The 27,260-nt window shown below is 46.9% G+C and overlaps 1 protein-coding gene across 1 annotated transcript in view; it reads left to right on the top strand.

Annotated features, from left to right (window-relative positions):
- GPC3 (glypican 3) overlaps positions 1–27,260 on the top strand; it is a 153,619-nt gene that overhangs the window by 103,822 nt on the left and 22,537 nt on the right. Inside the window, exons 6-7 of the mRNA XM_086470175.1 lie at positions 4,139–4,259; positions 22,645–22,798. Coding sequence (XP_086326301.1) covers positions 4,139–4,259; positions 22,645–22,798 — 275 coding nt within the window. The remainder of the gene's footprint in view (positions 1–4,138; positions 4,260–22,644; positions 22,799–27,260) is intronic.

Genomic DNA, 27,260 nt, shown 5'->3' with positions numbered 1-27,260 from the left:
CCTTTGGCGCAGGGACCCGCTGAGACCATGAGGTGGACTTTAGCCACTGTGCATATTTGCTGTTGAATGCCGGTGTCACCATGGCAGAGGTATGTGATGGGTTTCATGGACTGGCGCACGTGTCCTGCAGAAGGGGCTGTTTTATTGGCGTATGTTGAAAGCAGCTTGAGATGGCTCTGAGATTTCTCCTTTTCTGCACTGTGGCTGGAGAGCATGGGAGGAAGGTGACACTTTGGCTTTGCTTTGCAATGGGACCTGCAGGCCGACCAGCCATGCAGCAACTTGGTGGGACACAGGGGAGCCTGAATAGGGACTGTCATGGGAGTCCTCCAGCCTCCAACTCAGTGAGGGCTGCAAAGGCATCTCTCTGCCATATTAAGGCCTGGCTGCTTGGCCCAGGCTGCAGGGAGGGGTGCCAGCTGCCTTTTCCAGCTTTTCTGGCATTTCAGGAATGCCTGTCTCTCACTGAAGCTACATGTCAAAGGCTTTAACCCTTCAGTTGGCTGCGTCCTTCATGCGTGAATGTGTGCCACCCCAGCCCTGGTGCTCAGGCAGAGAGGGGCACAGCCAAGGGTGAGTTGGCATCCCTTTCGTACCTGAGCGCACCAGGAGGTCTCAGCGCAGAGGCAGCGTGTCCTGAAGTGCCCAGGCCATGCAGGAGCCCATCTCTGGATATTCAGATGTAGCATGTCCCCATGCATCTGCTTCTTTCCAGTTCATGCTCAAAGATGTGCAGCTTGCAGTGCCCATTGCCTTGCTGCTTCAGATGACTTGTGTAATGATGCAAATGGTTCATTTTGGACCTAGTATGTACCCTTGTACCTGGCCAGGTGGGAAGCAACAGGTGGTGGCACTCTGCTTCTCCAGCATCACTGTTTTAGGGAGAGATCCCTCTGCCAATGCTTTCAGGTTTGCTTCCTTCTCTGGTAGACTTCCCGGGGTAGGGTGATTTGAGGTCCTCACCACCACAGCGGAGCCTTCTGGAGAGCAGTTTCCGTCTTTGGACGCGTAGTTACGGTGTACTGCCACTTTAGTACTGTGTTCCTCAGTCCTGTACGACATTGCGTAGGCTACAGAAATCCTCTCTGGCAGTTGTGTGAATTTCAGAAGGAGTTTCGCCCACTCAAACGCAAGCTGTTGAGTTGCTTTGTATAAAACTGTTTAGAAGAGAGATTGTAATAATTTAGGTATGCACCAAATGGGCTTGGTTCTGCTCTTGCTAAAACCTGTGGGAGATTTATCCTGCTAGTTAAATCTCTGAAACCACAGGAGACTTTTCAGCAATGTACTTTAAAGTTCCATCAGTGTTTTAAATTAAATTTACAGTGACACCAAAAATGGTAATTTATTTGGCAACTGAAGTGTCCTGTGTCTTCTGGATGTTTATGTTCCGTCGCCAGATGTTTGTCAGGTTGGCACGGTGGCATTAAGTGACTGTGTGAAAAATGAGCAGCAGGTTTAATGGTTTGCTGCTCCCAATGCCTTATTCCCCTGCAAAAAGTTAACCCCAAGTATTTGCAGAGCCCGGCAGGTTTGTGCTTGCAGCAGCAGCATCTTCCCACGAGATGGTGCTCGGAGCATGCGGTCCCGCTGGCCTTCTGTGCCAGGAAACCAGACCTCCTGGGCGTGGGCTGCTGCAGGCTGGGACCCAGCCTGGTGCTCTCTGGCCCAGCTTATCCCAGTCACTTAGCTTTCAGCCTACAATAAGCTTCCAATTGCATGTGTAGGTGCTTTTCTGAACTGGGAGCTATTGTGTCTCAGGTATAGCTCTGTTTTGTACTTCCCAGGATAATGCAACTATTAAAAAAAAAAAAAAAAATTGTGTGTTTTGCAAAATGTTGAGTCCTAACAGGAGGCCCCAGCATGGGGAAAGGTGTCTGGGTGGAGAACAGAGCTGTTGGAGTTGGTACGGTACCCCTGAGCAGCACCGTGCTGCAGCTGAAGCACTGCATGGTGGGTTGACTGCGCAGGCAGCTGCCCCAATGTTGAAGAGCTGGTGGGGCTTGGAAGACCCAAGCTGATGTCTCTGCTTTGCAGTGATGCTTCTCCTGCACCTGGACAAGCTGTTTATGTCTGGAAACAGGAATACACGCAGTCGTATGCTTCTCTGTTAGAGGCACAGGCACTTTCTTTCTCCCATCCTTTTTTGTCGTCTCTTTCAGTGAAGCATCTCATGGGGTCGTCAGCCCACAGTTGAGCTATGTATGGGGAGTGCCCAGCTCTGGGGACCCAGCTGGAGATGCAGGGTGCTCCTGTACATATAACTCCTGCTCCAAAAAATCCCTGGAGTGGAAATCGGCCTCAGTCCTGTATTTTAAATTATGTGAATATTTCAGGTCAGGGGCAGATGCCTGCTGCACCAGTATAAATCTGAGGTTGCCTTTGCATCCCCACATGTCTCAGTCGGTCTCATTCTTAATTTAGAGTTTAAGTGGGGCCAACACCTTGTGTATCCCTGAAACCCTCAGTGTGCCCCGACAGCTGTTGTGGCTGAATGTCCCCATGCCTCTTGCATTCTCCCCCAGCAAGGCATCCTTCCTGAGCTGATCCCACCATCCCTCCCATCTCCCTCCCCTCCTTTGAATCCCTGCTGAAGTCTCACTTCCTTCTCAGAGCCTCTGTGAAATGGGCTGACTGTCATCTCCCGAGCTCTCTCAGCAGCGTGGGGATGAAGGATTAGTGGGAAGGGGAGCGGGGAGCTGTCAGACAGGGAGGCAATCACTGGGGCTGGTGCTGGGAGTAGGGTAAGGACATGATGTATAGGAGATGAATTGCAGAAAGGAATATTCATTGTGTTTACCCATGGCACCGGAAAAACAGACGTACAGTAAAGCAGACCGATGCTTTATCTTGGCAATCTCACTTTCGTAGGCTGTGCCGGGATTTGGCAGCGTGTGCTCAGGCTGTCAGCTCTTGGAGACGAGGACTTGTTTTGTGCTTGTAGACTACCGGAGCCCATCACTGGGGCTGTGATCAATATCAACAACCCACAGCTCAAGAAAACCCCAGTGTGCTCTGTGCCACTGCTGTTGCTGCCAGCAGTCAGTGGCGGCAGCTGCTTGCTCTGATTCTGAAGCTGAGTTTGAGGTTGGTGCGGACGTGCTTGTCTCATGTCCTGAGCATCGTGAGCTGTTACTCAGGTACTGAGTGTAGAAACACGTTCCTCCAAAGGCAAGGATGCAGTGATCCCACTGTCCCTCTTCTCTTCACTTTTATCGCTCTGATGAACTTCGCCATTCCGTAAATTTTGCAGCAGTCAATTTATATTTCTTTCCTAATCACAAGGAAAAAGCTGAGCACGGGCTTGGCCACCCTTCTCTGATGAGCTGCCCTGGCAGCTCAGAGAGGGTGCCTGTGGAGAGCTGCATCTGGAGAGCTCTCCGCCAGATCTTAATCTGCTTTACTGACTTACACGGTACCCATGTAAATCAAGATACTGCGTTGTGCAGAGCCCAGCACTGTACCAAAGTCAAGGTACATTCTGTCTAAGCAGTTACCTTGATCCCCAAGGCTGGATCTCATCAAAGACTGAAATCAGGATTGTTTGACAACACCTATTTTCCATTAGCAATGTTGACAGCATTAATTATATTCTGATGCTTTAATTCTTTATTATTGAAATCACACCTCAGTGATAGTCATTATTTTGCAAGAAGGTTTATGTTATGCTAATCAGCTAGCAGTTAACTGGGTCATCCCACTCATTTTTTTTGGCTGTGGGCACAACACTACTGCTCTTGTACTGGAGTCTCTGTGGTCTGCCAAGATTTATTTTAAACAAACATGAGCAAGCCAGGATTTCTGAGCCAGCTTTTTTAGGACTCTTGGGTGCAAGTTATGTGAAAATATTTATCCCTGTTGTATACTGTTTAACGTCTTCCTTGGTTACTAATGGACTGGAAAGGACTTCATTGTCCTCAAGTGATACAAGTACATCATCTTGCTCCTTTGCAAAGGCAGAGCAGAAATGTTTATGGGAATCTTCTGCCTTCTCTTTGTCATTATTAACTGTCTTGTGCTCTCTGTTTTGGAAGGGGCTGGTGCTTATCTTGGGTTTTCTTTTGTTTGTACTGAACTTTAAAGATCTCCTCTATATTAGCCCATCACATTGTGGTCTCTTCTGTTCTCACTCCCACAGGTACAGTCCCCAAATCACAAGGAATGGAGCAAAAGGTCAGCCTGGCAACCATGAGGTGAAGATGAAAGGTCCTGAGCCAGTGATCAGCCAGATTATTGACAAGCTGAAACATATCAACCAGGTTTGTTGCAGGCGTGCCAGCAGGGACAGCTCCAGAGTGGGCGGTTTCCAAATCAGTTTAGCCTCCCCCACACTTTTTTCAGGCTCAGCCAGACAACCTGAAAGCCAGATAGCCAGGCATCTCCATCTTCAGCAGCTGTGTGCAAGACAGTGCCACCTCAGCTCTGCACGGTACCAGGCTCACAGGGCACGTGTGGCAGGTCCTGATTCATGCACCTTGGTGTGGTGCTCTCTGGGTGCAGTGGGAGCCGCAGGGCACATACAATGCAACCCTCCAGGGCTCAGCCTGCACCCGGGCGATGCGTGGATGCATCCCTATAGTGTGCTTCAGCTGTACATACCATCCCCTGCACAGTGGAAGACCAAGAAGGATGGAACTGCTGTGGTGCCCCTGAGCACGAGGTGCTGGCAGGGGTTTATGTGGCATGTGCCTCATGTCCCCTCTGGTCAGAGGAGTGCACTTTGGCATTGCTTGTGGCTGGCAGGGAGGGTCACCTGTTTCTTTGCTGTATCTCTCTGGACATCAACTCCCAGTCACTACTGAGGCAAGTTACTGTTGAATGGGGAAATGACAGAGCTGGATGAGACCCTTTCCACTGGGTAGGGAGCTTTCTTCCCATGGTCTCAGACCTGGCATCCTTGCTGGGACAAGCATTATCTTGTCTCTACCCGCCATGTCAGGCCAGGTTAGGTCTATGAACAAGCCCCACCACTGCCAAGGGATTAGGTGGCACCTCTGTGCAGCATTCAGCTTGCGATTGTTAACCTCCCAGAGCTCTTCTGCATCATTGCCTTTGGCCAGCCAGGCTGGGGTCTGGCTCTGGACTCTGCTCTCCTCTCTGTGTCATTGAGTAACTCATAGAAGGTATGTTTTTCAGTAGGCTGATAGCTTGGACCTCTCTGCTTTCCAGGGACAGAGCATTGGGACCTCACAGGGCAAGTACTCGGGTGGTAATGCTCTCTGTTAATACAGCTGAGCTGCCCAGTCTCTCTTGAGCTCTTACCAGTGGATACCTTGCTCAGGGTTGCTCCAGCACAGGGGTTTGGGCAGTGGTGGCTTCTTGGAATTAAGCCCAGCTTTGCTTCCCGGACCGGTGGGCTGCAAGGGTTACTCTGTCTGGAGTTGCTGGCTTAGTGACTTTTCTGCTAACCTCTGCTTTCCTGCTCCCAAGACTGCCAGGGACTGTTTTCATAGCAGTTCTTGGTTTAACCCCCATGCCCTCCGACACAGGCACGCCTCATTAGGTGTTGTCTGGGAGTGGGATGCAGCGAGGTATTGGGGGTCCCTGGGAGCGCCCTGCCATGCAGGAGCCGAGGTGGGCAGCAGCAGCGCAGCCCATTCTGCCTTCCTGCATGCCTCCCTGCGCCGAGCTGTGCCATCTGCCAACAGCCCATAATTATTAAAACGGGGGAGAATAGTGTAATCAGCTCCCTACTAAATGGGCTAGAGGGCAGGCTTCAACCTGCAGGTGATAACGATATTTTGCTGTTCACAGTGAGAAAGTCACACTGAACAAAACATGGTTGTTAGTGTACTTGAAACTGCTGACATAAAGTGGTTGTGAAATGCTGGCTGCCAGATTGGGTCAAGTTAGGTCTTTGCTGAACAGTTCAGGCTGCTGAGGAGTGAAGATCTGTGAAACAAGAGACCCTGGGTAAACATTGCCGGGCTGAACCCAGCTGTATGCAGCAGCAGAGTGTCTTTGTCAGCTGTTGCTTAGAGAAAAATAGTGGTAAGGGGGTGAATATGGTCAGTTCAGTCATAACCTCTTACAGTGCTTCCCCTCCTTGGCTTGAAGTATTGGATTGGAACATGTTATTGGAGGCAGGTGAGTTGTTTTGGTTTGAATGGTGTAAATGTAAGTCTGAAATATATGGAACCCTCTTGTAAAGTTATGTTTGAGAAGGAGGGGGAATTGACAATAAAATCAGGACAAAATGGAAAGTGATTTGTGAAAATTAGTTAAGAACCGAGCTATTTCTGTGGAAGGTCTACAGTAAGTGGCTTATATACAGGGAAGGTAACTGCAGAAATTACTTAAATTTGGGATTTAGGGTGTCAGAGCTCACTGTCACACTTATTTTCTTGGCCTACCGAAGTTTTGCACTCTCCTTCACATCTGGAATGCATCTTGAATGCTGAAGTGTAGGACATATGGAAGGAGCAGCAGCTCTGGATGAATTACAGTTGTGTTTTTCAGGTGGTATCTTCAGATCTGTGAAGCAGCGGGGACTCCTGGGCTGGAGAGGGGTGAAAATCTCCTTGTCCACCAAGCTCAAGCCAACAGTGGCTTTTAAGGGTTTTCAAACATCCAGAATCTTTTGGAGGGAAGAGCATCTTTTCAAGGTTTGTAGTGCCTGGAGCTGTAAACTGGATTCCCCATGTGACTACCAGTACATTGTGAATCTAGTACCACATGGTGACTTCCTCCCAGTGTGTTGTGTAAAAGGTGCATCTTGGATTTTGTCGATGTGGGTAGACTCAGGAACCATGCTAGTTGGTGCAATTTTTGTAGACTTCCAGAGCTTTTACTTTTACTTGTAGGTTTCTACTAATGTCTGTAATTTGCTGATGACTTGGCTTCAGTTTATTCCAGGCTGCACACGCTGCTGAAAAATGTGTGTTTTTTCAGCAGTACCCCACATTTTTGAGCTTGCTTAAGTTTTGGTGAACGTGTTGTGTGTGGAAATCATGGTTGCTGATTAGTTCACATCTTCTCAAACTGAATCTGGGTTGGTGTGCACGTCTATATGAGAAATTCTCATTGAACTTCTGCTGTTTGAAATGAGAATGATGTTTGTACATTAGAACAAAATCCACAGGGATTGAAAGGAGTATAGAAAACCTAACCCGGAGAGAAGGGGAAGTAAAAGTTTGCCAGGTTGTATTAGTTTGGTTCAAGCACCTTTTATCAAGATAAAATAAATAAGTGAATAAAGCATGGCTACCTGAGTAGTATGCTGTCTCATGTCAGTTCTTTCTGGATGAGTCCTCCTTGGTGGTGCCTACTTACCACATCAAGACTCCAGATCATTTTTGTTTCACCCGAACGTGTGATTGTGAGTGGTGCTATTTTCGTGTATTGGTGGGCAAGACAGTTTATTATTGCCGTATTGGAAGTAAGGATATATTATTTTTTCAGTCCTGTTAGATGTCTACCAAGTTTTGATTTGCGTTATTTTTGCTGTGCGCCCAGAGGCATGAACAGACCATCCATAAATATTAGCATTGTTATCTCAGCTGGGAGGCCAAGGGTCATCTTCAGGAAAACGAGTTGGAATTGGTTCCTAACTTTTATTTCCCAGAGTGGATGGGGTCTGTTCATAACTAGAAGGGTATTCACTCGTCCCAGACATGAAACTATATTGAAACCGAAAGGTTATTCAGTGTCAGTACAAGGTCTTGCTCAGGTTTTTTTGAGACTTGGTAGCATCCCTAGGCAAAAAGCAGTGTGCAAGGTGAACTATTTTGTCTGGTCACTCAATTTTCCTCTGACCACGGGGATGTTTGGCTGGCTGACAGGTGGGGACGAGCTTCAGGTTTTAATAGATGTACATGCAAGTGGGAGCTGTGGTGTCCCGTGTCCCACATCCTGAGTGCTCTGCCAAGGTGGTGACCTCCTACTGATCCTCCTCCTCCAAGAAAGGCTCTGGAGAGTGGACCTGAGTGATGCTGGTGTGAGGATGCAGCAGGGATGAAGACTGTGGGTGCTGAATTGGCCAATGTGACACTCTTTGTCCTCCCTCCTGTCCCTCTATGTCCCGAGCTGATTTACATGCTCTGCAGTAATTGCAACAGATGCTTTACCCCATCCTTACTGCACTTACGTGTTTAAGCTTGTGCTCGGTTCTGATCCCTTTTTATGCTTAGATAAATCTTGATGTTTATCATAGGACGATCTCTAGGATGAGGAGCGCAATTTTGAGAAAAGGGGGGAGAAATGCCACCAAAAATGAATAATACATAAAAGGAAACTTAACTGGAGGAGATGTGTCTTTACAAGTTTGAAGGGCCTGGAAACATATTGTACATTTCCAGACACTCAAGTTAAGGGCTCATTTAGAATATTTCAGATATACTCGAGTTTGACAGTTCTTTGGTTTCCACATCAAACAATCTGTAATTTATTGCCCTGTATCGGGACTGTGTTTTTATCATATTGCATATTCTCTAGCCAGAAATCTAACTACCATATAAGCTCTTAAAAAAATAAACCCTTTGGGGATTGAAATCCAGGCAATATGCTTTCACAGACCATGAGAAACCCGCTTTGATTTATTTCCCTGGAAATAAGGGGAACACACAATTTCTTGGAGTATTACAGCTGTTCCCCCAAGCAGGATCTCGCCGCCTTTCTTCACATGCTCAGTGTAAAGACCCAGGTCCTGCAGCGAGCCCTGTGTGAAAGAGCCTCACGTTGCTCTTCGTGGGGTTTACGGGAGGATGAGAACAAAATTTAGAAGTTTTATGAGTCAGTAAAACATGGAGCCCTAGCTGGAAGGAAAAAAAAAAAAAAAGGAGGCCCAGAGGTGCAAATGACCCAAGACAAAATAGACCTGAAGTTTGCAAAAAAGCGTGCCCTGGCATTTCAGTAGGCATGTTTGAACCTGATTTGATCAACCGATACGTCCTATATTTGTTTGTAGGTTTAATGGGCTGTTTTCCTGTGGCCTGGCTGCTGGGACAGGGCATGGTGGAGGTCACCCAGAAGTTAATTTGGAAAGAGGCCAAAAGGCCACAACTTGATTGAATCAAATGTAAACAAAATAGGCCTGGGAACAGCGTGATGCCCTTGGGCCCGAGTATCTCTCAACCCTTTTGCTCAAAATACAGAGCATGGCTGAGCATCAGGGACCAGCAAAGGGAGTTTAACCCCACCACGGGGGGATGATGCTCAAGGCAGCAAAGGGTTAGATCCAGACCCTGCTCAGGGCACACAGGGACCTGTGGATGGGCTGCCTGAACGGCGTGACGAGTGCTCTTCGGGCCTGGGGCTGCTTGGGGTGGCTGCGGGTGCTTCTGGGGGAGATGTGGGGTCCTCGCTGGACCCTGTCCCAGGTGGCTCAAAGCAGGGAAAACTATTAAGTTTATTATGGGAGACCCTGGGGAGCTGGGGAGTTTTCAGGAATATATTTCCCCTTCAGAAAAATACGTGACTTTGACAGATTCAGTGGAATCACATCTTTCTGTGTCTTGCTAGGCTTTGTGAGGCTTATTATTCCCACCGTATTTTGATTCCGCAACCAGATGAAGCAGCATGATAATTAGAAGAATGCAAAAGCTGCCAGATTGTTAAATAATGTGATGCACAACGCTTATCACTTGAAAATACAATATTTAAATTGCACCAAAACAAGTCGTTTGGGACTAATTTTCCACTTCTAAATTTAATAGGTTAACACAACAATATCTGAAGTGCCGTATATGCGTAATATAATTTATCAAGTCCTCAAAAGAAATGTTAATAAACACAATAATTACTTGGACACGCCTTTTGTTCAACATTATTAAACAGTTTGTAACAATTAAAATATTAAAACCACATGTTGTTGCAAACAACCAGACATTGCAATTATTTCTTACTAAAGCTATTAAATAAAATGACAGAAGATTTTTATTTTAATGATAAATGCATTTTGGAATGAATCAGCTAATTCTTCTTTTACTACATAAAATAATCTATAGCTCCACCAAGTCTAGGCCTGGTATTTAAAGACTTAACTCCATCCTCCTGAGCCATGCCTCAGCTCTTGTTAACATGCTGAGTAAATGCTCTCAGACTTGGTAGTCAAGCAGCAATTACAGGGTTTTGCCAGGCCAGTTAAATTAGGGGAAGTGTGACCCTCTCTAACAAGAACATAATTAAATTTGAACTTACCTGACTGTCGTGTTGCTTTTTAAACCAAATACCCTCCTTCCCATCTTGGTCAGAGCTGGTGTTTGCCCATGGTGGCTATCACCCATCAGGATCCTATCTGCAAACGTTCCAGCTTTATTGGGTTTGTTGTGGGAACCCTATATCTGCAGGTCACCCAAAATGGGTCTTCTTTAACAGCCAGAGGTTAATTGGACCCAGTGTATTTGCATATGGGTTTTTAAACAGTAATCTGTGCTGTGTTTGCTGAAGTTGCTCGCCTGTTTTACCTGTGGTCTTGCAGGACAGAGGAGTGTAAGGGGTGCACTGTTAAGCCCCACACTTTTACTGCTTGTGCAGTTACATTTTCTGTGGAATGTGAGGTATTTCCTATTTTCAGTAAGGAAAGGGCAGTAAATAGGCGCATTTCTGGTACTTCTCAGTGACAGTGAAACTTGGAGTTGTGCTCAGGGCCTGAGCATCTCCTGTGTGCTGTGTAAACCTGACTAACCCTGTCAGTTACCAACTGGCTGCTTTTCCTGAAGGTAGTGCCAAAACACCCATCAATGTCAGCCTGTTTTTGGAGAAAATAATTCATTGTAGGATTTTCCTTGGAGCGCGCAAGTCCCTTAGCCCATCCCCACATGTGCTTTTTTGCGGTAACTGATGGGACTGCAGAGCTTTCATTTTTTGAGACAAGATTCACTGTTGCCTCGTCCTTCCTACTTTTATTTGTCGTTCCCTTGGCAGTGAATTTCAGGAACACACGGGAGAGGACTGGGAAAGGTGCATTTCTGTGTGAAGCCATATATCTCCTTTGTTGGTATGAAAAAGGAACATCTCACTTGTGCTTCCTTTGGGGTAATCCCACTTGCCTTTCCAGGGGTTGCTTTATTCATCTGTGGTGTTTCACTGCTTACCTGGTATCAGAATAGATGTTTAGCTCAGTTGAGGCTGTAGGAGCAGCAAAGCTTTCCCAGGCGCTGAATCCGGCCCCTTGCTTTTCTCAGCAAGAGCGGGAAGCTGCTGGGGCTGAGCTTGGATGAGTGGCAGTTTTGGCTGGTTTCCACACCAGTTTATTGTCTGGCGTTCATAACCTTCGGGTAACATAAATAGCATTTTATCACTGTCCTTCCCTGAAATTCCCTGGTTGCTGCGGTGCACGAGAAGGGATTCAACTTTGCCCCTATGGCTTCAGCTCCAGCAGGGAGGCAGGTGCCTCAGGTGTGTCCTGCAGGGACCAGCCTCCAAACAATACTATGGAAATCAGCTGGAAAAAAGGTATCTTTAAAGGGGATTAATTTGCTTTTGTGTCCAAAACATGCAGCTGATGCACAGTGGTGCTTTAAAACAAATACCAGATATCCTGTACCAGTGCTGGAGTTTATCCTGTTGTGGAGGAAACAAACCTGGAGGAATCCTTGTGCAGCAAAACAGGGTGTAAGTGGAGCCGTTGATACCAAATTAACAGTTAATTACAGTTATTCTGGGCTTCTTTAATTGTATGTGTGGCCTTGTGCTGTGACTCAGGATGGTAATTTAATCAGTAGATGTCTGAGTTAGGTGTCTTCCCTGATGGTCCCAGTGACAAAGCATGCAGCTCTCTGGCATTAGTGGGATGATTGAAAGGTTTCCTCAATTATGTATTTTTCTCCAAAATTTTACTTAATGTCAAGGTTTTTAAAGTGTGGTCCAGACTGAGAGGGGACTGGGATTCAGGGAGCTAAACTTCATCGTCCAGAGTAGGCCTGGAAGGTAACCTATGGTCTTCTTGGACGAAGAACAAATCTGATTGCTTTTGTTCCCAAGACAAAGTCTCATTAACAATAATGTTCCTTTTGATTCCAGCCTGACTATGTAACCGCTTAGCGATGATGTTCTCAGGGGAAGGAAGGAAAAAGCAGAACTTTCAGACCTGCTGTGGGCAAGGAGGAGCCAGCTCCGGTGGGAGGTCCACTCCACACCCCTGGACTTTGCTTCGGAAGCATCGTGCCCAGCTGTGGCACAGAGTGCAGGCGGCGATGCCATGAGCTAGGATACCTGTGAGATTCCTGCTCTATCCCTAGCTGCTCCATGTGCTGGGAAGTGCGGAGCTGGGGCTTTCCCTGGTGCGATTCTGCCACTTCACCAAACCACTCTGTCTGCAGTGGGAACAAGATGCCCTTACGGTGCCTTTTTCTCCCAGAGGCATTAATGTGTATCTGGTCCATGACAACAGCTGGTGATGTGTAGTGGAGGAGTCCTCCTGGATCCCGCCTGCTCGGCCTGCTGTGGGTTTGTGTGTATCTTGTATTGAAGGAACTGAAAGCACTCACTGGTTTGACATCCCTTTGAGGGAAAGGTGTCTTACTACTGTGTGCAGAAAGACAGCTGGCTGAAGCAGTTCATCTTCTGGTCTCAACAGCATTGTTCTTGCAACAAATGTCACTAGAGCTTTCCTGGTCTGATGTAGAAGAGGCATCAGACCTACACCCCACATAGCAAACCTGCTCTGGGAAAAGGTGGTCCCTTTTTTTTAAAGCACTGACTTGGCTTGGTAAGAAGCCGAGGCTGCTCCTGGGACCTCCCCTGATACTGTGTCCCACCTCCGTGTAGGCAATGGCCAGCACAGACTGCTGCAGCTGTCATTGAAGCTGTCCTGCTGTCGGAAAGTGCAAGAGATTTTGTATATTTTAGGTAATGAATAAGTTGTAATCTCGCTCCTTTTCTTATACCTGCTGATGAAGCAGATGTCTGTAATTAGGCAGGTCTCTGTGCTGCTAAACCCTGTCCCCAGTCAATGAGACTGCTTTGACCTACCTGCGTTGGGACAAGCGTAAATAACCCTGACGGCTCAGGAGGACTCTCTCAGTTAATGCTGTTGCTTGTTAAACTTCTTAGCTTGGTTTTGACACAACTAACTGCAAAGGCTGGGTTGTATTTTAGTGCTCTTGCTGTTGGAGCACGTGCTGCGAGAGATGGCCCTTGCAGCCCATAAAATGCTGAGAGCAAACAGGGACGTTTAGGTTGCAGCGGTATTTATTGCCTATGGCCTTGCTTGACTGTATTGCAAGGAAACCATATTTAAAAGAAGAAAATGTGCTTGGCTGGCCTTTCTGAGGGCACATGTAAGAAGATACTGTCTTGTCAAGCAAGAGGGGAGGTGGGAGGCAGCTGGCAAAGGATGGGTGTTCAAGCCATCAAGAAAAGTTGTGATGGGCAGGAAGTTACTTTTTATTTTTGGCATGATCCCTTGAATGCCTCCTGCCTATGAATGTGGAAGAGTTTACTGACCTTTTTGTGCAGCACAGAAGTTCCTAAAGCTAAGGGCGAGACTCATGTAGGTGCGTTTCAGGGCTTCCTCTGTGAGTGTTGAGTCTCACTGGGGGAGGATATAGAATCACCAGCTTTGAACCTAATTTAAACGCTGAGTTGCTTCAGCTGCTCAGTTGGTGGCTGTACATCTGTGTGGGAGAACCACCCTGGGCAGGGATCCTTCTGCCTCTTGCCTGCAGCTCTGGAGGCCTGAGCCTTACAGGGTCTGTTTCTGTTGGATACATTCAGTATCGGTGATGGGTTGCGCCCCAGTGTATCAGCAGTGCCCATGCTGGAGCCTGGATATTTCCTTATCCTGTTTGTAAGACACATCCTAGGAGGCAGGTGCCAATATTGACACTGGAAGAGCTGCGTCCGTGAGGTTAAATTTTCTTCTCTTCGGGTTTTAGCAAGCAGCAGCCACGCTCTGGATGCAGAGGAGAGCTGTGACCTTGCCCAGCCATCAGCCATTAAGTAGGAACCATGGAGGCTGGAGAGACCCTGTTCCCTGAATTACTTCTGGTCTGGTTTGTCTCAGTTGAGTGCCTGTTTAATGTGATGTGCATAAATACTTGCGGCAGCAGGGCCTGGGGCTCGGGGCTCCCCGCTCCAGCCAAATGCCTTCCCCAGCAGCACCAGCCCCATAGGAGCCACCGACCCCCCCCCAGCTCCCAAGGAGCACGTCTAGGGCTCAGCTGGGCACACCCTGCCCCAGTGCAGTGGGGTCCACAAGGAGGGCAGACTGGCTGCTCGCTCCTCCCTAGGTAACAGGTTTGGGGAGTGTTTGCCATGGAGTTCTCCTCCTGCCTGATTTAAGTCTCTGCTGAAATCAACGGCTTGGTAATTAGTCCTGCACTGGGGTTGTCTTGGCTGATAGGAAGTAACTGGCTTGTGAGGTAGTTGTTCAGTCCCCATGTGACAGCTCTGTGGAGCTGGGGACATTCAGCAGAACTGCTTGCAGTTGCTTTTTGGGCTTCCATTGCCTTGGGGTGAAGCAAATGAAAAAGTAAAGCTAGAAAGAGCAGCCCCTGGGAGGGCAGGATGTGGCCAGGGTGACAAAGGCTGGTGTTCTGTCAGAAATCTCTATACAAGACAACATTGTGTTCAAAAACACATGATTTGAGAAGTCTCTCTCCTGTGGGAGCTTTTAGGGGAAAAGGGAAGCGGCTGGGACAGAGATTTGCCTCTCATTTGTGTGGCAGAAGGAGAAGGGAGGAAAAAAAATCCTTCCGGCACAGCTCTCGGCTTGCTGTTTTCTACCTAGTGCCAAGGACGAGATGTTTGTCTCACAGGCAGCCCCAGCAGACGTCGCTGACAGCCGGAGATCAGCCACGTGTGCTGGAGCCTGAGCCAAGAGGAAATCTCCCAGCCACTGTGACGTGGGCTGGGCTAAGTTGGGCGGCAAGGAGGCTGCAGGAACCCACTTGCTGCTACACACCCTGCCTTGGGCATGCTGGTCCCCCTCTGCAGAATGTGGGGCTTCTTTAGCAGATGGCTTAATGTGGTATGATACTTGCATGTCCTCCTAGATGCTCTTGCATCGAGGGCACCTTCCTTCCAGGCCATCCCTGCTCAGATGCCTGAAGGACGTGATGGTGATGAGGTGTTTGATTGCTCCACCTCTACCCATGTTGTCATCTTGTTCCTTGTGCTCTTACTTTGCTTGTTGTCTCATGTTTTATCTTCTGGTGTGCACTTTGGGCCTTCCTGAGTGGTGTTTGGATGGCAAAGCGGGGTTCTGCTCCAACATAACTAAACACAGTATGGAAAATATGGATAATAGCAGTGATGGGTCTGGGCACATGCAGACTCCCACACCCCTCCTTCACTCAGTTGCCAACCCCCTGAGGGATGGCTGCTTGACAGGTGGAAAAATTGGTCCAGGTTCTCCTTTCTAGTGGTGCAGAGTGGGTGGAAAGGAGATAGGAAGGCAGCTGGGGTTGCTGGTAGGAGACTGAGAGACTTAGTGAGGAGAAGAAACAGGGATGTGATGCCAGTGAAGAAACAGTGTGGGAAGAGGTCAAGGCAGACAGCCCTTGCAAGTAGCAAGGAAGGGAGCATCTTTGCAATGCCTTTTCCACCCTCAACAGGTGTGGGTGATTACGTGCCTGGTGAGCACAGCTCTCTTGGTGACTTTCTTTCTTTGCTTAATTCTTCAAGGCAGTCTGAAAGCCCAAGTAGTGCTGAAATACCAATTCTTTCCCTGATGCATGTTTAAAAGTGCACCTGTGGGATTAACGTGGCATTCCGCTCCCCTTTATCAAGGTACAGGTTTCCTGGGTTGTGCAGCAGACGACCTCAGGAGATGCTCTGGCATGAGTAGCACCAGATCTGGAGCAGTTACAGGCCCTGTGACAGAGACTGGGACTGAGGAAATGATGCAGGTCAGCTCAGGCAAAGTGAAGGAGAGCTGGAAGGGAGTGTTTGCAGTAAACAGCTGCATTCCTGTATCACTTCTAGAGAAGTGGTAGCTTGTAGGAGTCTGTCCAATACTGGCAGGAAAAGGTCAAGGCAGACTCTAGCAAGCCTTCAGCATCATCTACTGCCTGGTCTAACTGTGCATTCAATGATTGGTTTACTGATTGGGGTTTTGGAATTTGAGGGATGTCTGTGTTTGCTGGAGGTGGATGGTGGTGTGTAGGAAGGGATGCTGAAGGACCGGTCATAGTTTGGTCTCAGAAATGCAAAGGAGGAGGAGCTGTAGCAGCTCACAAAGAGAAAAGCATTTTTTCTCCAGTGTCACTGTCTGTGCAGGGCTCAGGGGACAAGCCAGAAGCAGATGGGGACTGCCCAGGTCCCCAGCAGGCTGGGCCAGACCCCGCAGCCCTGCTTGGCACCCACACCATCCTGTTCCTTCCTACCCCACACAAAAACAAGCTGTAAATAGCTGCAGGGTGGAAGGGGAAGGAACTAGATATAAGGTGAATGAGCTGGTCGTAAAGCCTGAGTAATCTCTTTTTCGCATGTGCCCTGTGATGAATGAGCATTTGTTCAGGTCGGGGAAGTGACACCTCCCCTGCCTGGGGAGAGCAGGCAGGAGCTGGTCCCTCTGTCTGTCATGGTGCCAGCAAGGGCTTAACCTCTGCATCCACAGGAGCATCCTGTCCTGGGCATCAGCCTGCTGTCACCAAACTGGAGCAATTCATAATGGCTTGGCAGCCCCTTCTGCTGCCAAGATTTACTGTCCAGTGCGGACTCATTTTAATTACTACCAGCACTTGGGGGTCTTTATCTGTCTTCCTTTACCCATAGGGATGTTGTCAGTTTTGATAGCTGATCTGGAATTAATCCATAAAGTAGGGCCACCCTTTGGCCAATAATTCGCTTCTGTCACCAGCTTCATTGTGCTATCGGGAGAGTGACCAGGAAAATTGATTTACTGGCAGCTGACAGCATCTCCTCTAGAGCCCATGGTGGTAGTAAAGGAGGTCCTGCTGCGCTGGTAGACCCTGAGCAATGCATGGTAGGGATTTTTCCTATTCCAGGAGATGATATTTTGAGTACTACAAGTAAGGACTAAAACATTTGTATGGCTGAAGAACCACAATATAAACTCAGAGCTGCAGTTCACCCTTATGGTACCTGTTGCCATAGGCTGCTGTGGAGCCCCAAGAGCAGTGCATGGGGAGGTTGTCCCAGAGCCATCCCTTGCCCACCCTGCCCAGCGCAGGCAGGAGGTGCTGCCTGGGTTCTGGTCTGCCAAGTGCTACTTCAGCAGTACAAAACCTGTGATATCTCAAAGCAGGCAACATGGGGAAGTGCAGAATTTGCTTTTAGAGCAGCTGATAAAACAGCTGATGTGCCCAACTCATCGTTTTTCCAAGTGCTAAAAATTACTTTTCCAGGTCCAAAGCCTGTTTCCACTTTATTAGCATTTAATTAGCGCTAGTTCCTTGTTGTGCTGAGCTTGAAATGGGAGTACAATTAGGAACAGGTTTCTTCTCTGACACATCTGTGCTGCCAAGGTGCATCCAACTGGAAGGGCCATAAGGAAATCACAGATTGGGTGTCCTCCTGCCAAAATGGGTCTTCTGTCCATGGGCTAATGCTGTGGTCAGAATGGCAGTGATGCCCGCCTGTGTGCACATGCACACGTGTTCACTTTTGCAAGACCGAAGTACAGATCCTGTGATTTACAGATTTTTTTAAGTTTTAAATATCCTTATTTTTAAATACCGTTTGGTGCTCAGTGCCAGGGAACATTGAGTTTTTCTGTAATATACGTTGCATTTTGTTGCTGCCCAAGAGGGTGAAAGCTCTCTAGAGCTTGGAAAGAAGCAAATGAAAATGATGCTGTTGATGTTACATTGAGTTTCTGCTGGTGCATGTTCCTGTGCTACAAAGGGCCCTGTCCGCAGAAAGGATAAACCGAACGGAGCCGGAAAATAGGAAAGTGGGGTGGAGGGCACCACTGAATCTCATGATGAGGGTTGGTTAAATAATAAAGAAAGTATTTGCTAATAAAAGATTTTTTTTTTCCATTCTATTTCCAGGGCTAATAAGCAAAGGAAGTGGAGAGAATCGATTCTCCTGTTGCATGCTTGTGTGAGATCAGGCCACAAAATTCAAAACACATGAGTTTTCAAAAAATCCACAACTTCAGCCTTTTAAAGTGGATTCCTTTCCCCAATTCTTGCTTGTGATCAGATAATGACCTTCGTAAGCAAAACAATCCCAGCTGTATTTCATAATGGGAATATACTTCTGTACGTTGTAATGAGCTGTTAACAGGGAACAGTATCGTGTGAAAATCTGCATGTTTCCCATGATGCTGCCCTGATTTAAAAGCCATCCATAAATTATTCAGTAATTTAGATTTCAAGGTCAGGATTGTCCATAAGATCTACTTTTTCTCCCACAAAACCAATGTTTTCAGCAGGCTGGAATTTAAAATAGAAAAACCTGACCTGTTGGGAATCTCGGGAATTTTGTGTTAAGTACACCAGCATCTGTGTTGCGTATCCAAAAGTCCGTGGCTGGAGCCGGCAGCTTGTGTGATGCAAGAGGAAATAACACCTTTGCTCCTCCAAAAGTCTTTCTTACCAAGGCTCCTGAAGAAAGGCATCCCAAGTTCTGTGGGCAGGCATGAGTTGGTAGATTTGGTTGTGTTTTGAGAGGTTTCTAGCAGAGTCAGGGGCTGGTTCTTACTGCTGGATTGAGTTCCCAGGATCCCCTTTGTGATGCCAAGCAGCACATGGACACACAGCTGGGGATCTGGAGGAGTTTCTGTGCTAAGGCACTTTTTCTGCTGGATGTGAATACTTGATTATTAAGTGTATATTACAATTCTGAATATTATTTTAGCTGCAAGTTCAGTCTCAGTCCTCTCCAGCTTTTCAGGTTTGATCGTATTCCAGAGGCTTACTAAAAACATGCGAAGAATTTCAGCAAAACTCTATGGAACACTTTTATTAAATTCTTTCAGTCATGCAAGCTAAATTAAATGACAGCTCTGTCCACCAAAAGATTACAAATATCAATCAGACTTCTCCCCTAGATTCATGAAGGAATTAAATGTTTTTCTAAAAGTCTTCTATTCCCTTCAATAATCTCTTTGGCTGTTCTCTTTACTTTATGTATTTTTGAAGTATGTTGAAAGGGATGATTTCTGCCCTAAAGGAGCACAGTGTTTGTAGCCCACTGCTGATATTTTATCTGAATTTGTGGGCACAATTTTGGGTATTACTCAAGTTGATATTTGCAATACCATGGGTGTAGTTTCCAAAAGGAGAAAACAGCTATTAAACTACAGTCCAAGAAACACAATGCTGATTTCTTTTCAGAGACAGGAGATTAATGATAAAAAAATATGTTGCAGCTCTCACTGTTTATGTTAAAGTTGGAAAAACAAGACCAGGTGGCTCAGTGGGATGGTGAGCTCTGAGTAAAGTGGTTGTAAAGAATGAGGAGTTATAAAGATTTCAACATACGGTGGCCCATCCAAATCCAGCTGAGTCACTACTCCGTATTGCTGCATCTGTTTTTGTCTGGTCACTCTATGGTTATGAATAATTGTGTAAATCACGCTGGAATGCCCTGGGGAGCTTTCCTTGCTGAAAGGCTCAGCGCATCGTTCTCATCTGGCTTGTTTTTTAAGCTGTAGGGAGACCACAGGACAAGACAAGCAACAAAGATGTGTATAGAGACCAGCCGGGGCTGGCCAGCGTCCCTCATGCCAATGGCCCAGTGGCTGATGCGGCAGCAGAGGTACTCCAGCACTGCGCACACTGCCCATCTGGAGGGTCAGAATTTAAAAGGGATAAGATTGGAAATGAAACCGATGCACATCTGAGCTGATGGAGCTCGTAGTCAGGAGCAAAGGCTGTGGCCCACGTGTTTCCTACCATGGCAGTCTTTTCCAACCTAAGTGATTCTGTGGTGGTTGTGCAGATGGGAGATGAGTGCCCTGCAGACACCTCGGAGATAACGTGCGTGCGCATGGACGCCCACAATTAGTGCTCTAGGTTATGTCAGGTACATTATAGAGTATTTTTGCCATGGTTTAGCATGGCTTATGGTTTAGCAAAGAAGAGTAGTACGACTGTAAACTCTTACAGCTGGATGGATTTTGATTAAGTTAAAGCTATCTCACTGTAACGTACTACTTCAGTGATTGCTGGACTATGTATTTTCCTGTCTCTTACCATAGGTTTTAAACCACAGGACATGAATAAACTGTAATTTTAGGGTACAGTCAGCTCCACTTGCTATTTAAGGATGGGGAATCTATGTTCAGTCCACCAAATATGATTTCATAAGGCATGCAGACTGTCGGGGAGGTTGTGTAATGGTCAATGTACAGGGCTGTGGCTGCTGCTTCGGCCAAAGCTGAGGCATCCAACAGCGTTCCTGGATCTCGATGCACCAACGGAGTGGGGTGGGATTTCCACCCCATGCCAGATCTCCTGCTAACGGTGCCAGTAGGTTTTGTGTCATGGGCTTCATTTCTCCCAGAGTCAGCTGTGAAATTTGACTCATTGAACCTCCCTGTGGTTCTCAGCAGCTGGGGAGCGTGTGGGCAAGGTTGGAGCTTTTGTCCTGGAAAAGGAAGGAGCAGTGTGGAACAGGGTTGTCATGTTCACTCAATCCAAAGTCAGGTCCTGCATGGCGTTTCTCAGAAGGTTCCTGGTTTATTGTGGCTACAAAGGCAGAGAAATTAAGCTGCTAATTTATGGCATGCCAAGAAAAAAGTAGTAACACAAGAAATGCGCAGTAATCTTAATGTTTGAAAACACATAATTGAAAAATCCTTATTTTCCCTGCCTCCCGGTGAGCTTATTAAATCTGAAAATATCCCAAAGCTTAATTCTTTCCACCAGAAAGTTCCTCTGCTGTTTTGGGTAAGTAGTGAAAGTTGTGCCACTGAGCTGTGCTGTGGGGTTCCGGCTGGCTTGGTCCATGCCCTGGGTGCAGGGGAACGAGCATCCTACCACTGAGCAGTCGCGGTCCCCTTCCACCGTGGTGGGCTTGGTTTATTAGCAATGGTGCACCGGGGCAATGGGTTTGAACTGCTGCGTGTTGTAATTAGCTGCTGTGTGTGGGAGACCTTCATTCCACCTCGAGCTGATATACTCTGTGCTGAGGACCACTGTTAGCTGTGGCCTTCATTCGGAGGAGAGAAATACAAGTGATGGTGTAGAGGCTTGAGTGGTTGATGTGTTTGGTTCCTGTGCGAGGTCTTTCCTGTGCTACCCCTAGTGCTGTCTTGTTTGTTTGTTAGTTGGGTTTTTGTGGTTATGCCATATTGTAAATGTCTAAATAAAACCAAGTCCTAAAAAGTGAACTTAAACAGTCTGAGCCAAAGCCTGTTGAAGGCCATGGAAACACATAGGTGAGCTGTGTTTTGCTTCCTACCGTGGATGTGGGACCCAGCACAGCTGTCACACTGGGCGGACTCTTGCACGTGCTGAGAAGAGGTTTGCTGCATTGTTTGATGCAGCTGGGGAACCCAGAGGGGTCTCACATTGAGCCATTTGTTTTTCATTACCTTATGCTCCTCTAATATAAACACTAAGGTATGTGGACATTGCTGTGGACAGAGCGAGCCAGATGCTGAAAGCATTCCTTCGAGGCTGTATAAACTTCAGCAGCTTAATATTTTAGAAACTGTTTTCTAAGGCTAGCTTAGTAGTTTAAAAAATATAACCTAGATTCAGATATTAAAAAATGCCTTGAAAGGAATGCATATTACTGCAATAGATGGAACTAACTAAACCCCTGAAGTATGCAGAAAGCTCCCATTTTGCAATATCTTCTCTGTTACTTATCCTTTTCATAATTTTTTTTTTAGTGCTGAGATTAAATTCAAGAAGGCTTTTAACAGCAGAGTGTTGGTGATAGAAATTTTCAACATATATTAACCGGCTGACTCACACTTTCAAAGTGGATCTGGGTTTATGATGAAATAGCTGGCTGCTTTCAGCAACAGCAAAATCAGAAAAGTCAGTGGGAAGAGGAAGCTGATAGCCTAAGAAGTGTCTAATCCCTCCGTGCACTGTGAAGGGGCAACATGGGGAGCTCCCACATGTGTTTTGAGAGCAGTCCTCACCCGGTGCTCAGTGGAGGTATTCAAGTCCTGGTCTTGGGGATGTGCAACCTGTCACCGTTAGTTAGGACTCGACTTTAAAATATCATTTAAAAGATCCTTTCATTGTGTCACTTGGCTAGCCCAAAAACTTTGACTAGAATCCTCTGCACTTCAAGAATGAGGAATGAGATTTTTAGGTTATTTTTGTGGGGCACCATACGGACCCAAGAGATCTGCCATTTCATTTCACACGTGTTACTTCTCAGATGGGAGATAGTCGCTGAAAGCAGTGAGAATCTCTGAACAGATTTTCCTCTTACTACTGGTTTTTGCCCTGTCTGGCCTAACTCTAGAAACTTGTTTTGTAGCCAACTCCAGAGCTTGGGTGGCATTGGGGTCTCACAGGGCTGGTAGATGTGCTGCAGCTCATGTGATGCTCGTTGGGCAGAAGCCGAAGGGCAGTTACTCAGTGTGGTTTTCCTCCTCCTTTTATTTCTTCTGTTGAGTTTTTGTGTGCAGCTTTGTCCATGAATGAACCTCAGCTCGTCAGTGCTTTGGCATGAGGAGTTCAATGGGGACATGTCCCACTGTCCTGGCTCCACTGAGCCATGTTCCCCTCTTGTCACCCAATCTTCCTGTGAGCAGAGGACGAAGCAGTAGGGAGGGTGGAGGGAAGCTGTTGAATGACTGTGGCACCTCATGTCTTTCAGCTGCTCAAAGGGATGGCTTTGCCCCACCGAAAAGCTCCAGGCAAAACTGCAGAGGAGGAGGAGGAGAGTGGAGACTGCGATGATGAAGATGACTGTAGCAGAGGCTCTGGGGATGGAGAGCTGCGAGTGAGGAACCAGCTCCGGTTCTTAGCAGGTGATGGGGACAGTGGTCCTGCAGTGGCTGCTCCTCGGGGGGTTGCAGGTCTTGGTGATGGTGTGGGGAGCTGCTCTCTGGGGTCTGCTCAGGTCTGCTCACTGCAGGCACCACTGATGCTGTGGCTGTTGATGCACAGCATCATGCTGACTGGCCTCAGTGCCAGCAGGGGCAGGAGGAGTAATGCTGCTGCTTTTCCAGGTCGGTATTGCAGGGGTGTGTTGAATGCAACGGTTGGGAGGGGGTTCAAGAAAGGTTGCAAACCTGCCATAGGTCCCAGAGCCATCCTCTTCTCTCCTTCCCGCTGCTGCCTATGCTCATGAGCTTAGAGATGAGCTTTTCTGATTTCTAGAGGACAGCAGAAAGTCAATAAGGATTGTTTGACTGCAGCAAATGATGGTTATTTCTGATCTAGGGTTTAGAGACCCACGGTAATTTTTTACTAATAATTCAGGCTCATTTTGCAGAAGTGATTTAGGTACTCAGAAGCCTATAATTGCATTGCTTGACTGTACCAGTCATGTCTTTGGTTGCTTTGAAAATGGCCATGAGGCACTCCTAGTGCTTCAAGGCTACATTATTAATAAAGTAGCCCCTGGTCAGCCATTGGGAGGAGAAAGCAAAGAACCAGTTGTGACTTGGGCAGTTGAAAATGCTGCTGGCGTGTGCCTTCTCCCTGACCCCTACTCCTGGCTCTGTAGAGCTCAGCAGCATCATCTGTTTTGCTTGTGTGAGTGAGACTGGGCTGTTAGAGGCTGTGTCCGTCGTGGATGAGTGGTGTCTGCTGGACATGGGTCTGCAGGCTGGAGGTCTGGCCCAATTAATGCTGGTTTCAGTGCGACGCAGTGTTCTTCGAGAGACCAGACAACTGAACCTGGATAAAATCAGCTTTACAGCTTTGAAGTTTAAGAGGCAAATTTGGGCTCTTAAACGAAGCACAGATGTTTATAAATTCCCTTCCATTGGTCTGGGATAATTAAAATATCCTTAATGAAGTGAGAGCTGAAATATTAAATGCCAGTTTCATATCAAAGGTTATTGACACATTATGTAAAATATATAAAATACATATATTTAAATATAGGGTAAGGGCAAGAAAAGACTTTTGAAGTCCTCCAATCCAAGTCTGAAAGAGAAATATAGAATTCAGAGAAGGAGAAAATTTACTTTATTTCATCCAAGAGCTAAGTATCAAAGTGTACATTGAAGAAATACAGGTGATTCACATTGTCCTAAGTCAAGAGCAGAGATACGTGTTTCATTTTCCATGATCTTTGTGTCACACCTTTATGCTATTTTTAATGTGTTTCTAATTTCCTCTTATGGCCTTCCCCATAATATCATCAGTGATCTCTAAAGCTGGATATATAATCCTTTCTGCCTTTTTCTGTCTCTCTAGGCTAGTTTAGTTACTGTATTGATCTCCCCAACAACCTGCCTGTGTAGCAATTTAGACCTCTCTTGTCACTGCGGTATGTGAACATGTAATAGGAAAAGAGGACTTGTCCTCCCTGTGCTGCTCTGCTGGAGGGTGTTTGCTGCTGCCTGTACTAGGATGGGTAAATATTAACTTTAAAGCAGCGTTGGCTGTGGGGCATTGTGTTCCTGGCAGGTTAAGTCTTTCAGGTTGCTGAGAGCGTGAAGTTTGTCCAGAACAGCTTTTAGGCGCCAACTGGCCTCAGAGGACACGAGCCCTGCAATTGGGGCAGCCAGGGAGACTTTCCGATGCTTCCTCCCTTGCCCATGCCATGATGTTCTTTTTTTGTGTTTTACTTTAGAGCAGAAAGGCGAAGCTGATCTGACAGTGACAGAATCCTATTTGGTTGGTATTGGATATAAACTGTGACTCTGTTCAAGTTTTATGTTGGAAACAAGCCCAGGAAAAGTTGCTGACAGTGTGGAAATACGCACTTTCAACATTTTTGAGAAAGATATTTCTTTTTACTTTGAAAGGGTATTTTTCAATTAATTTTTTTCCATCATATCCTATCACATGTACATAACACAAAATAAAAGGGACCAGAAACCATTCCACATTCCCCCCACCCCTTTCCACAAATTCTAAATTTTAGGTTAGCAGGGCAATTTGAAATTATGCCAGGCTTTGAAATCTGGAAATAGTTTACAAAATGAACTTTTACATTTAATGTGGCTTTATCTCTCTCCTTCCCAAGATGGTTAGCCCATAGCAGAGTCAGAAAGGACTGGGCGTGGCTGGGGTTGAGTTATTGACTCCCTGGTTTTATCCCATGCTGGATGCTCTGCAGTGTTGAGGCAAGAACATGGCTGGATGGCCGGGGGGGGTGGGGGGTGGGGGGGTGTTGTAGCACAGTGATCAAACCCAAAAACCCGCTTCGAGTGCGTTTGAATGCCTCTACTGACCCTTGGAGGTTTGCAATTGGGGAACATGGTTTGGGTGCTTTGCTTTCCTTTTCTTAGAGGCTTTGTTCAGCTTAGGAGGAAGTTTCGTTGGCCCTGTGGTGGCAGCAGAGATCTTCTCCCTTATGAAGGGTTTCTAAGCCTTGCAGATGGACTTGGGGAGGAGGAGAGGTAGGTGTCTTGGGCTGGCACTGAGTTTGGCCATTGGTTGAGTGAATATGCTGGCAGAGTTTGCCACTTCCGAGGTCTTTGCATCTCTTGGATGCAACGGGAGTTTCTCCTGCTCCCCAGGGTGGGTGCCGCTCGTCCTGCCGGCTTAACTGCAAACAGCTGCTCAGTACTGGCCTCGCTGAGATGTCACCTCAAGAAGGTCTTGAAAATGTGGATGAAAAAAGAGCAAAAGAAAAAAAAAAGTCAGTCTAGAATACAGACTAGTATTGATTTATCACCTGTTGTATAAAATGTAACCTTTGTTTCCTATTTATAATGAGCCTGTAATAACTGGACAGTCAACTTAAACTTTAATGATTTAAACATACTTGTAAACTGTCAAGTCAAAAGTTTGTGAGTGACTATAAACATATGTTGGTGAGCCCTATATGCTAATAAATTCATTATTATGTTGCCCCAGTGGGAAACACAGAGATGGCAGGCTTTTTTTTATGATAGGTCTTTTATTGTTTGTCACATCTGCAACACATTAAGGATTCTGAAGGCAGATAATGTTTACAATAAGGGGGAGGACTGAAAACCTCCCAGCTCAGAGAAGAGCGTATCCTGTTGTCAATGGAGTAACCGTGGAGCCGGCACCCTGGTCGTGCAGCTCTAAAAATAGAGCTGTGTACGTACACACACATATATTTATGCCACACCAATGGCAAATCATGCCTGCAAATAAATTATAGTATTTTCCCTCAAATTACAAGTCAGTGCAAATGTCTTCCAGGCTTCACCATGCAAACACGTGCTCGCACTCTGCTGGGATCAATCTTCCTGCATCGGGCACCCAAAGCAAACAGAGCCTGGGGTGGCTGGTGCTTTGCTGCCGCTCCAGACAGCCACCCACAAACTAGCTCACCTCCAGCATTCTCACTCGAGCTGGTTGCCAGGAAGCCTGAAAATAAAACATGGGTGCTGGGGAGGCTTCTGCGCCTGGCGGGTAGCTTTAGCAGGCGCTGGGGGAGAGAAGGTGCAGGCTTATCCAGGGCTTTGCAAAGGTTGTGTGGTCCGGCTTACCTGGGATGCTTTGCTCCTGGGCATCTCACAAGCTTTGACAGGAAGAAAAAATCCCTTTTAGTGGCTGGAGCATCACCCGGGGAATGTTCTGATCGATCCAGCAAGCAGGGGGGAGGGGGGGAGGACAAGGGGAAGATTTACCCTTCCAAAATATCTGTGTTAGGCAGTAACAAAGGTTGTCTTGGGAACAGATGGATTTGGCAGAATTAAGCAGAAATAGTTTGTCCTGGGAAGGGAAGTTGGCCTCATCCCATGAGATATGTAAGGATAGATGTGTGCAATAAAGATATATAAAGATGGCTCTGAGAGCTTGTGTGTGTAAAACAGCTCCCCAGCCTGGTTGTTCCTGCTGCATAACCTGCAGTTAGTTTTGCCTTTCTGCTCTCCCTTGGTTATTTCTAATGGGGAGAGGGAGTTTGTAGTTTGAGCCCCTTCCTGCACCCTGCCCATTCCCTGCTCTGGCTGCCACCACATGCTGCCAGACCAGCCAGGTGGGCTGGACCTTTGTGTGGGTTTCCAGCAATCCATGCTGTACCCAGGTGCTGGATGAAAGTCAAGATCAGTACAGTATGTCCCTTGATTTACCCAGATCTATAGCTCTTTAATGACTGCTGGCTTGCTTTGCCACTGATTTATCCTCTCGGCAGGGTTTTTTTTCGAGCACTCTTGTCAAATTGCAGGCTTGAACATAGCTTCTGGGCTGGCCAAGCATAGTCTTTTACTGGATGGAAAAGCCATTTGTTGGTAACCCCTTTATAAATTTTACAAAGGTGTTGTTGCTTCCAAATGGGAATATAGGCATGTCAGAGTGAGTGATGTCTCTGGCAGCCACCTTCCCAGAGAGAAG

The sequence above is a fragment of the Leptosomus discolor genome, chromosome 9 (genome assembly GCF_034619465.1).
Source record: "Leptosomus discolor isolate bLepDis1 chromosome 9, bLepDis1.hap2, whole genome shotgun sequence".
NCBI classification, from domain to species: domain Eukaryota; kingdom Metazoa; phylum Chordata; class Aves; order Leptosomiformes; family Leptosomidae; genus Leptosomus; species Leptosomus discolor.
This window is presented reverse-complemented; position numbering and strand designations above follow the sequence as displayed.